Source organism: Nothobranchius furzeri, chromosome 5 (assembly GCF_043380555.1).
Source record: "Nothobranchius furzeri strain GRZ-AD chromosome 5, NfurGRZ-RIMD1, whole genome shotgun sequence".
NCBI classification, from domain to species: domain Eukaryota; kingdom Metazoa; phylum Chordata; class Actinopteri; order Cyprinodontiformes; family Nothobranchiidae; genus Nothobranchius; species Nothobranchius furzeri.
This window is the reverse complement of record NC_091745.1, coordinates 61,961,828-61,974,227: the sequence shown is the minus strand read 5'-3', so window position 1 is coordinate 61,974,227 and position 12,400 is coordinate 61,961,828. Positions and strand designations below refer to the sequence as shown.

The 12,400-nt window shown below is 44.5% G+C and overlaps 1 protein-coding gene across 1 annotated transcript in view; it reads right to left on the bottom strand.

The window, feature by feature from the left end:
• ntrk1 (neurotrophic tyrosine kinase, receptor, type 1) overlaps window positions 1-12,400 on the bottom strand; it is a 47,348-nt gene that overhangs the window by 19,970 nt on the left and 14,978 nt on the right. Inside the window, exons 7-13 of the mRNA XM_015949753.3 lie at window positions 11,963-12,101; window positions 7,959-8,288; window positions 6,329-6,346; window positions 6,175-6,233; window positions 3,207-3,309; window positions 1,286-1,441; window positions 741-871 (exon numbers count right to left, since the gene is read on the bottom strand). Coding sequence (XP_015805239.3) covers window positions 741-871; window positions 1,286-1,441; window positions 3,207-3,309; window positions 6,175-6,233; window positions 6,329-6,346; window positions 7,959-8,288; window positions 11,963-12,101 — 936 coding nt within the window. The remainder of the gene's footprint in view (window positions 1-740; window positions 872-1,285; window positions 1,442-3,206; window positions 3,310-6,174; window positions 6,234-6,328; window positions 6,347-7,958; window positions 8,289-11,962; window positions 12,102-12,400) is intronic.

Sequence of the window (12,400 nt, the reverse complement as noted above, 5' to 3'; positions counted from 1 at the left end):
AAAGTTCTGCAATTTCTAAAAAGGTTGGCACAAGGTTGGTGAGCCCTGCATCAGATCTTGACCAAGAAATTGTGTTCAATTCTCAAAAAGCAGATGGACAAACAAAAATCCACTGATTATGACAAACAAGCACTGATTAGGAAAACATTGTTTTGCCTCAATCTGGTTCTGGTCCAGATGATCGATTGCACACGGGTGAATCAACATAAGTTGTCTAAGAAATAAAATTAAGCTCTTATTAATGAAATTATTAATTTCCCTATTTGCTGAGCCCTATTTGCTCATCTTGTTTTTCTTCTTCTGTGGTTTGCATTAACCTGTTGTAACACGAGCTGTGTATTAAACCACCTGACAGCTCCTTAACAAAGACAACTCTCTAAAACCATCATAGACTCATGGATGAAGGTGTTAGTGCAAGTAGAAACTTGTTTGCATCAATAGAAGCGCTCAGTGGGAGGTGGTGCTCTCAAGGCTGGATTAACCATATGGGCAACCTGGAAATTGCCCAGGGCCCACGAACTAAGGGCCCAGGGCAGCAAGGGCACGAGCAAAATACTGTATCTGTAATCTCCTGCTTTCAGACTAATTCAAACTAAAATCTTTTTCTTGTGACTATGTTCCCACCATGGTAGCAGATCCCTCATAGCCTTGTTTAATTCTTTCACCACCTGTCATTTCAGCTCTCACTCCAGATATTTTCACCACCGAACCTGTTGAAACAGCAGATGACAGATTCTCACCTTAATGGCAACCAGCATCTTGTCGTCATCGGGGCTGAGGTTGGCACATTCGGCCAGGTAAACCTTCCCAAACGCTCCCTCACCCAGCTCCCACTTCAACATGATGTCCTGCCGTTTGATGTGCTGAACACCTGAGATGACAGACAAAAAAAGCAACTGAAATCTTCCAAGTTCCGTGCACATCCCACTGATCTGTACAGACTTTTGTCTCAAGATTTAACGTAATATGTCTCAGGAGGATGCTCCAGCAGCAGATTATGTGGGAATGATTTAAAGGAATGAGTGTTTTCCACTTATTTCTCTAAATGTTTCTAAATCTGTTATCTAAATGATTGTGGATCATATCCTGAGTGATCCCAGGATGGCTCTGATCTATAATTCCACCCAAACATTTAGTGAAAACACATCAAGAGTCAGGAGAAAAGTTTTCTAATTATCACAAATGCTGAAACAAATTAAAAGCTGACATTTTAAAGAGAGATAAAAGAAAATGAAAGGTCCTAATAAGCCACTAGCTGTGATGTGGAAGCTGAGCTGACACTCACTCATGTCTTTGTCCTTGATGATGCCACAGAAATACTGCGGGTTCTCCACGAAACTTGACAAGCCAGCATCTTTGTCTGAAGAAGGCGTGCCTGTACCAAAGTTCATGAACTGCAGCGACACAGCCAGGTCGTCCTCCGTCCCCAGAACTGATGAGCCTTATGAAGTGGACAGACAAGAGGAGCCGAGGGGTTTATGACATCTAATCAGTCTCCAACCTCTTGTGATTGCAGCAGCACACAAAAGAGGCAATTCAGCACTCATTTTTCCCTTTTTAGAGAATCAACATTCTCTGCTCCCAACTCTGCCGCTCGATTGTTGGTACCATGGTGACAGATGATGGCAAGCTCTAATAATCACCATCATCAACCATGCGGCAATCAGGCCACATTGAATTGGGGAAGAAAGTGACCAGAAAGACTGGATGGTTAGCAATACCTCGCTACGGTGCGTAATAAAAGCCAAACAAGTGGAGCCCAAATCGTAAAACCCACTCAGCAAGGCAAACCATAGAACCCCCAGAGTCCAAAACAGAAGAAAATGGAACAACAAAGAGAGAGCCCAGAGGAGATGGAGGGAAGGAAAGAGGGAGCACAGTCCACTTAGGCAATCAGGCCCACTTAGGAGCCCTGAGTCAGGAGAGGAAAGGGAGGAGAGTCCTCATGGAGCTATATCGCATCTAACTGTCCATCCATCCATCCATCCATCCATCCATCCATCCATCCATATCTATATCTATATCTATATCTATATCTATATCTATATCTATATCTATCTATCTATCTATCTATCTATCTATCTATCTATCTATCTATCTATCTATCTATCTATCTATCTATCTATCTATCTATCTATCTATCTATCTATCTATCTATCTATCTATCTATCTATCTATCTATCCATCCATCCATCCATCCATCCATCCATCCATCCATCCATCCATCCATCCATCCACCCACCCATCCTCTAACAACAGAGATCGTCGCCTGCACTTACTTCACACTAAAATACAAATTAGTGCATTTCCGCTGAAGGGTCTATCAAGGCAACAACCCTTTCATGGGTTTTTCTACTTTGCATGTAGCAGGCTGGAAAAGCTGACAAAAAATGTTGGATTCTTTGTTTTTACCTTTGATCCAAAAAAACAACTCATAATATGAAAATAAATGAAAATCTTGGCAATTCTTCAGGATACCTTCTAACCCAAAATTACAACTTGCCAAGAAATGTAGGGTTTTGTAATTTGATGTATTTGATTTCAGCTTAAAACAGCTAAATTTATGTCAGAAGGAATAGGATCCACAATGAAATCAGTCTAATTTAGTGAATTAATGCAGGTTATGACCAAATGTAGCCCATCAACGGTCCAGTGTACTCCAGAAGAGTAGGTTAACATCTAAAGATGTGTTTAGGTTTATCACAGACATTACTTGGATCCTGCAACAGACAGCAGTCACATGGATCTGTGGCCAAAGGTTCCTCAGAAAAGGATACTTTTGTTGCAGCACTGTTTTTGTAAAGTTAAAATCCCACACTGGTGAAAAATTTTCACCGCATTTTACCCATCTTCTGAGGGAGCGGTGAGCTGCAGACACGGCCACAATCGGGGAATCATTTGGTGGTTTAATGCCTCAATCTAACCCCTTAATGCTGAATGTCAAGTGGGGAGACACTGAAGTCTTTGGTATGACCCAACCGTGGATTTGAACCCACAATCTCCCAGTCTCAGGGCAGATAATTGTACCAATAGACCACTGAGTTGGTTGTAGCTCTCAGCTGTAGTAGATAGCCAGATGAAGTATTTTCTTTCAATCTAAAATGAGCTCCTGCTGAAGGTGTTTTCTGCTGACTTCAACAGACCAAGAACCAAACACCAGCCACATTCTAGCTGCTGCCTGTTGGAACAATGTGGACATTACTTACGGTGAATCCCAAACTTGGTTTTTTGGCCACATTTGTTTATAACCAGGATAACGATGAGCAGAAAAGTGCAGGCAAACACAGCCAAGCCCACGGCCACAGACACCTGTCAAACAAACATGTCATGGTATATTACACATTAATAGTCAGGCAAGTACTAATCTAATGCAAATCAGAAGAAGGTAGGAAAAATGGAGCAATGGACCTGCAATGTGAGCAACAGATTGCAGGTTTTGCAGTTTTATTTCCTGATGTTCGGACATCTTGTCTCCTTAATTGGTTAACAGCAAAGTGACTCAGCCACTGACTCTGTTTGCCCTGCAGTGTTGATGTTTAACCTCCTTAGAAAAACACGCCTGAAGAGTTCTGCAATGTTGTGGAGTTGCTAATGCTAAGTTAGGTTCTACTAGCCTGCTCTCTCATGGATGCTAAATCAGCAATAGCCTTCTAGCCAAGATGCAGTCCATGAACACTAATTTGACAATGTAACATGCAATTGTCACTGGTGTTTCTAATGCAACAGTTCCATCCATCCAACCATTTTCATCCGCTTATCCGGAGTCGGGTCGCAGGGGCAGTAGCCTAAGGCGAGAGGCCCAGACTTCCCTCTCCCCAGTCACTTGGGCCAGCTCCTCTGGGGAATCCCAAGGCGTTCCCTGGCCAGGTGAGAGACATAGTCCCTCCACCGTGTCCTGGGTCTACCTTTAGGTCTCCTCCCGGTTGGACGTGACCGGAAAACCTCACTACGGAGGCATCCAGGAGGCATCCTGACCAGATGCCCAAGCCACCTCAACTGGCTCCTCTCCATGTGGAGGTCTACTCCGAGCCCCTCCCAGATGACCGAGCTTCTCACTCAATCTCTAAGGGAGAGCCCAGCCACTCTTGGGAGAAAACTCATTTCGGCCGCTTGTATCCGCGATCTCGTTCTTTCGGTCACTACCCAAAGCTCATGACCATTGGTGAGGGTAGGAACGTAGATCGACCGGTAAATCGAGAGCTTCGCCTTCTGACACAGCTCTCTCTTCACCATGACAGACCGGTACAACACCTGCATCACTGCAGATGCAGCACCAATATGCCTGTTGATCTCACGCTCCAGTTTTCCCTCACTCGTGAACAAGACCCCCGAGATACTTAAACTCCTCCACTTAGGGCAGAACCTTCGGCCCGACGCACGGCGGAACTATTCCTGGAGAACGTGGTGCGCCTCCACGGCTTCCCTGTCGATGTGGTCTCCGACCGGGGTCCCCAGTTTACGGCCCGATTCTGGAAAGCCTTTTGCCACCTAATGGGAGCATCGGTCAGCCTATCCTCAGGCTATCACCCGCAGACCAATGGTCAGACGGAGCGGGCTAACCAACAGCTGGATCGGTACCTCCGATGCTTTGTCTCGGCCCAACCCTCGCAATGGCCTAAATACCTCCTCTGGGCAGAGCTGTCCCACACCTCTTCAACCACTCATGTGTCCCCTTTCGAGGTCTGCTATGGCTACCAGCCCCCGGTCTTTGCCCACCAGGAGCCCGAAGTTGCTGTACCTGCCGCACAATCCCTAGTGAGGCGCTGCAAGAACGCCTGGATCAAAGCACAAGCTTCCAACACCCGAGCTAATGCCCGTTACGCTCGCCAACATCTCCGCCGACACCGTCCTGGTCCCTCCTATGTCCCTGGGGATGAGGTCTGGGTGTCCACCGTGGACCTCCGCTTCCGTGCTGGATCTAAGAAGCTCGCTCCCCGGTTCCTCGAGCCTTACACAATACAGAAGGTCATCAACCCTGTCTCGTTCTGGCTGCGGTTGCCGGCGACTCTCTGCGTTCATCCCACCTTCCACATCTCCCGACTCAAGCCCTATGTGGAATCCTCCCTGCTTCCGCCTCCGGCTCCAGCTCCGGCGCCTCTGCCTGCCCGCTTCCTCAACGGTGAGCCCATCTACACCGCCCAACGCATCCTGGACGCCCATCACAGGGGTCGGGGATGGCAGTACCTCGTGGACTGGGCGGACTACGGCCCCGAAGAACGCTCCTGGGAACCGGCCCGCTCCATCCTGGACCCTACCCTTATCTCTGACTTCTGGGACCGCCGGGGCCGCCCTGGGACTTCAGGAGCCGTCCCTGGATGGGGGGGTCCTGTCAGAACCCAAGTCCCCAAACCAGCCTCTTCCATCTGGCCGACTTCCACCATGGACCACACCTCCCAGCATGCCCCTTGCGGGGATTCCCTCCACGTCGCACCTACGTCACGAACCGCGACTATATACGGAAGTCGCCTACCCCAGCTCACCACTCAGTCATCGTTTCTGCGGATCTATGATCAGAGTTTCCAAGCAACCGATCCATCTTAGGAACTCTCAGCTCACAGTAAGTGTTCTTACTTACTTCTGGAAAACCCAGCATTTCCGTGTCACTTCATTGATGCTCGAACGCTCGGGGATTCCTAGATTAAACCGTGAGCCGGCATTTCACCAATGCTATCACTTCCGCGTCTGTGAGACCACGCTCTCTACAAGCTCAAATCCCATACCCAGCCGACCAGTCTGACATTTTGTTTGAAAAAATGTAAATGCTGATTATTACGCATTATTATTAGTGAGGATTTTTCTTTAAAATCTTAACTCACCAAAGTTAAAAAGAGAAAACGGAACCTGCTAACCATTTACTTCAGAAAATGTTAATAAAACTTATTTCAACCCAAAGGGACAAATATTTTTATTGCTGCAATGCAGAACTTCCAAGAGTATGAGCAGGCCTACAGACAAAGTATTGATTTTAATAACAATAATGCTTTTATAGTTGGTAATTTGTGTGCTGCAGAAATTAGATTGAAACAATCAGCAGATGGACGTAACCTAATTTCTGGTTGATAATCCAGATGTTATCAGCAGATTCTCTGTCTGACTCAGGGACATAAAAATTTGATTGGAACTTTCTCCTAATCATCAGGATCTTTTACATGAGACTGCGACATGCTGACATACCACAAACACTCGGCTCTCTGGGTTCTCTGTGACGTCCATGTTTGATTTGGTTGCATGAGCTGAAGACGAAAAAGGATGAATTCACAGAGTTATGTTCGGGTTGAGGACACATGCAGGCATTTTAGGAGTCACAAAGTCAAAGATGAGGACTCACTTGGATTCTCAACAGGGACTGGCGTGTGGGGGAAAGAGCACAAACACTGTGGTGAACACAAACTCTGAGATGCAAATCTTTCCAACTTAAGTTCTCAACTAGATGCTGTTAGAAGTTTCTGAAATTGTTATTTGCTTTTTATGTATACGTTTTTACATCAGTTTAGGGTTAGGGTTAGTGAAGTAAAAGTAGTTTAAAAAATAATGTGGGTGATACTTTACAATAGGGATCCCTTTATTATTGTTACTTAATGCATTATTAAGCATTAATGAAATAGTAAATACTGTATTAACAACTGCTTAATGAAATGCATACTAAGCAGACCCCCCCCCCCCCACCCCCCCACCCCCCCCGGTCCTTTGTCCTAACCTTAAAGAAACTTAATAGTTAACAACAGTTATAATATTAATAAAGGTACCTTTTCTTTTTCTAATGCTTAATAATGCACTAAGTAACGGTTATAAAGGGACCTTTATCGTAAAGTGTTACTGTAATATGTGCTAAAACTTAGAAATGCACCAAAATAACTTAAGCTGCCCTTCAAAATAAAAGCACTGCTAATTCACTGTAAAAAAAACACATTTAAAATTAAGCTCAAAGTGAGATAGGTCAGCTGAATCACCGTGATGGCTCCAAAAATAATTTTGTCAGATATTACTGCCATGTTAAGAGAACATGGGCCACTCGGAAGCACGTTGCAATTGCTCCAATCCCAAATCAGGATGTCCAACATGTCAGATTGTCTTGGCCTTTTTAGTACAAACAAGCGTGCTGACATTTGAATGTGACATGTAGCGATTCAGAAAGAGAGATGCAGTCTCCTACTCTGCCATGTTTGTTTACTCAGAAGTCACGTTTAATCTCGGCAGGTTTTGTGAGATTTCCAATCTGATGGTGGAATGTTTGTGTGAGAAATAGGATTGTGTGAGGAATAGTTTTTGTTGAGTTGTCTCACACCACGTCCACATTCCAGATAACCAACCCTGCTAAATACATTGTTTTATCACCACGTGTGGTTGCTTGTGTTCTGAAAATGGCCAAATTTAAAATCCTGCAGTGTGAACTGGGTCTAAGTCAAACAGTGGTGGCCAGATGATAGCACTGTTGCGTCGGATCAAGAACGTCATAAGTTCAATCTCGGTTGCAGCCTTTCTGCGTGGACTTGGTGTGTTCTCCCTTTGCATCTGAGGGTTTTTTTGTGGGGATTCTGGCTTCCTCCCGAAGGCAGAGACCAGGTTTGTCTTGTAACTCGAAAGACACTGACAAAAAATGTCTGGAGCTTGACTATTTTTAGTTCAACGCTAACAAACATCTAACATTTTCAAGGGCATGTGACCATTTCTGATCGGTTGCACCTGTTTGTGCAAACCTGGATTTGCAGCCTAAGCCAGAAATCTTTAGGAATAAGTCCAAAAATGTAAAAACAAATAAATAAAATAAAGCAGGAAAGCTTAATAGTTTAAAAAGTAGGAAAATAATAGAAAATGTTTAATGAACAAAGAGGTCAGCCAGGTTTGCTACAAATAGATGAACGTGTGAAACTTTTCGGATGTATCTCATAATCTTTGATCTGTTGCTCTCTTCAAACGGCCTCCTACTTTACAGGTTAGAAGAATCTCCCAAAACTGACCTGGGATCAACCCTTCAGGATCCGAGGCAAAGGGATTGTCCATAAACGCCCCAACTGCCGTTCTCTCATCCCATCCGAGTTTGTTCTCCACAATCAGAGTGTAGTTACCGTTGTTGATGTGGGTCGGCTTATTGAGGAAGAGGCAGCCATGTTTTTCTGAGCCGTCTTTTGAGTCTGTGATTAACTGTGTGTACACAAACATGGTTTCTTTTAATATTTTGTTGTTGTACAGCCAGGTGATGTTTGGCTCAGGGTTTCCATCCATTAGGAAGGGGAAACACCAGTGGTGCTGCTGCACGGCGTCCTTCAGGTAGATGATCTTGGCTGGAACTGTGGAGGGATGACAACAATGACAAAAACAGTTAACAAATTTAATACACTGGTGATCATTTGGTGTGTTTTTTAAATAGGATGTACTCTGTGATGGACCGGTGACTTGTCAGAAGAGTCCATCACCTCTCACCAACACCAATAACCTGTAATCTCATAATACTGCATGGTCTTGCACTGTTGGTTGGTGCCCAAAGTGGTGAGTGACTCTCAGCTAATACCAAATTTTAGCTAATATCTGTTAAAATGAGACTTTCGTCTTTCGGCTTTCCATTTTGAATTGGAGTGACTCCAAAAGGTAACTGATGTGCGTGTAACTCAAGTCCCCCACAATGCAGCTCTAAAATTGAGTCAAACCCGGAAATGAAATAAATTGCAGTTCCACCCTCATCTGCTGGGGGCTGGTGTCAGAAGCGAGCAAATCCTCATTGACTCCCATTTTAAAAATACCAATTTCACAGCAGAAATAAACATGTTTACAGCCTGGTACCAAAACATGTTTTTTGTTTAAATTATCTAGTTTACACTCATGACAACTCTGAGGGGGGTGATTTTTTTTGTGGATATTTTTAGTGCAATTGTTGGACAAAAAGACTTGCTGTGGCATTAAATTGCATTAATAGAGCATCCAAGGAGTCTCCACTTCATTTTTTTCGGGAAGTAAAATTATATTTATGTATTTTAGGTCACTGCCGAGCTGAGCTTAGATTTTAACATGTACTGTTTAACCATGAAATTTAAATGTAATAGGGTAAAACCCAGTGCATTTAACACAATGCTGCATTTTAGAAAATGGGTTGAAATATAACATGTTGGTGGAGCTGAGTTCCGACTATCGGCTTGTGGAGCTCTCGGGAGACCGATGTTTTCCACCCGTTTCTCCCCTGGCTTTGCGGCTTCTGTTTGCCGCGCGCAATGCCGGCTGTTTCTCCCTGCAGCTCAGCACATCTCTGTCTGATCGTGGCTTCTTTCTGCTGCGTGGGCTGCCGGCTTGTGGAGCTCTGGGATGGAAACCTTTCCACCCGGTTCTCCCCAGCGGCAGCTATGCGCATCTCAGATCGCAGCAGCGCTTGTCTGCTGTGCGGCTGCCAGCTTGTGGAGGTCTCGGAGACCTCTGTGTTCCACCCGGTTTTACCCAGCGGTCAGCCCGGCGTACCTCTGACTCAGAAGCTCTGGTGTTGTGCACAGTTAACTCCGGTTGTAGCTAGGTTGCTACCTCCGTTAGCTTAGCTCCCACCTCCGCTTTACCTTTGGGTTAGGCAGGGTTAGCTTCAGGTTAGCTTGTAGCTAGTTCGACCGGGTGTCGTCAGTTGATCCCAGCCTTACAGCCCCACCCTCAGCTCCTCCTCTCTTCCCTTTTGTGGAATTGTCTGGGCTTGACGGAACCTGTGACACGGCGAAAATGGTGGTGGTGGCCACTTCCCATTTGGCCTCAAAAACGTGTTATTGGAGCCTATGGAAAGGAGATGTCCTGTATATTTATGTCGATGGTGTAACTATCACTTATGGAAAGTACACTCATAGAAAGGGGCAAAAATCTAATAAATAAACCAATTTTTGCCTTTAAAGGTGTAATCTGGAACATGAACACCTTAGCGACATCTAGTGTGTGGAGGTTGTAGTTGCAAACAACAAATACATGGTTTCCGGGCGTCGGGATGTGACCAGCCAGCACCATGTCCAGTGACAAACTGTACAGGGTAAGGACTGATTTCTACTAAAAAGTTCATTTTACAACAGTATTTAACGCCATAGCTGCTTCACTTGTCGACTTGCCGAGTCCGACATTCTCCACAGTGCCAACCTCGCGGTGCCGAACGGACTGTTAACTGTATTTGGTAACCGGCAATGGTGCCCTTTATTGACAGGTAGACATAAACATAAACCTAACGCTGTGCCTGTAAAAATAAATATTTGATTATATTCTAATTAAACTATTTTTGATTAAAAATAGTAAAATAAGCTCATAATTTTTAAAAACGAAAAAGGGATTTTTCAGGATAAAGGGTGAAGGTTTTTAAGTTTTATTTTCTGCTGAACTCAGAGTTTTGTTGTGGAAAACAAAATTTGTGGGTTCATAGCAAGTTTCCCATGAATCAATGTTCTCCATCTGTGCTGCAAACCTGTGCTGACCTGCCATGAATTATGAACCCTGGTCGTCGCCATGCTCCCGACCACAAAAACTATACTGGAAGCTCGATCCTGGATGTGAAGTTACAGGAAATGGTCTTGTTAGGATCGAACACAGCTCTCAAGTGCAGAGACCCCTCACTCTGCCGCGGCCATTGTGATGCTCTTAACCTGCGACCCCGCCCCTGAAAGTGCTGCGCTAAGAGGGAAAGCGGGGCACTCTGAGCTGGCTGGAGTCCACTGCACTGAAATTAGCACTATTTATCACATTTAACAACTAATAGCAAAAGAAGGCTTTATTATATTCAATCAGCTCATTTCAGAATTAGACAGTGACCAATCTGAAAGGTAACACATTTCGGACTGGATTAAATGAATGTATTTAGAGATTTTATGTTAACTTTGCTGGTGCCATAACCGGTGTCACACCTTAAAATGCTCTAGATTAAAAGATCCAGGTTCTGTAATTTAAAAAAAAGGCATTTCAGGAAAAGGAAGCCACGTGTGTAGCATGAATCAATGGCATCGGGAGCCACTCAGCAGTAAACACCCACTGTTCTGGGCAGTAATTAGAAGTAATTAAAGGGCCAGCGGTTAACGAGTGTCTGTCCACCGAGGCAGCCCATGTTGATAGATTAGCTGCACTAACGCGTTCACAGTCTGCCAATCACTGCAGATGAAGCGGTTTTCCGGAGTAGGAGGGAAAAGTCCATTAGCGCGAGCTTAAATCAGATCTCAGCGCAGGTTATCCGCCCATTTTCCTGATGCTCATTATCTGTCCCTTGATGCTCATGCATTTGACCTCAACTGATTGGCGCCCCATCCTTCCTTTCTTTCTTTCTTTCTTTCTTTCTTTCTTTCTTTCTTTCTTTCTTTCTTTCTTTCTTTCTTTCTTTCTTTCTTTCTTTCTTTCTTTCTTTCTTTCTTTCTTTCTTTCTTTCTTTCCTAATGAGTGTCACCGAGCTGGTGATGTGCAACATTGTTTGGGCGGTATTTTCAGTAATGTATCACTAATGCATCTGACAGTCTTCAGTGGGACCACTGGCTGCTGTTGATCCTCGTGAGGTTCAGCATCCAGACGAACTACTAATGCATCTGAAAGCAGAAAAAGAGCAGCAAACCTCCAAAGTCGAGCCTCAACTCTCATTTCAAAGTGCAGAATAGATAAGGTGCTGGAGCTCTTTTAGAGTGAGATGAGGTTAGTTCACTTTCCTTTGTCCTCTCATTGTATCCCTGCCTTGTGACAAACCATACCTGCAGCACTTTGCTCATATTATTTTAACGCTTCTCACCGGTTGCCAGGCTGAGTGGCAGATGACAGAGAGCTCCATTAGAAGCATGGTGGGTACGTTCTTGTATTTGTAACAGGGGCATTTAAAAGAAATCAGTGCAGTGCATTTTTCCTTTCTCCAGCTGTCCACCCTGCCTGCGCTACAAAATGGTCCCAGTGTGCTCTCGCCCTCACCTCCATTAAAGCCAGTGACTCGTATTGAGCTTGTGAGCTTTCAGGAATGTGTTTTTTATTTTATTTTTCAGGCACTTACACTCAATGTCCAATTGCACCATCCCCTCCTTGGGCCCAGCTTGGTTCTCAGCCTCACAAGTCAGGTTGTGCAGGTTGTCCTTGTAGGAAACGTTGGTGAGGTAAAGGACCAGATTTAGAGACGAGTCCGAGATTACCTTCTGCAGCAGACACACACAACACAGAGGGGGTCAAATCCTCCAGCCCACAACAGATTAACCAGAGGTGTGGATTCCTAAAGATGGGGATCACTCTAAATGATCCCCAAAAATCAAAATAAGCAGAATAGTTCCTAATTCACTAAAACTGATGTAAAAACTAAAAAAATTGATTCTAGTTGTGCAATGCAAGTTGAAGCAGTTTCCGTTGGTCTTTTTTTTCTTGTTTTAGTTTTTTTAGCAACATTTGTGTGGTTCAAGCTGATTTTTGAGTTTACAAGCCTTTAAAATTGGGATTTCAT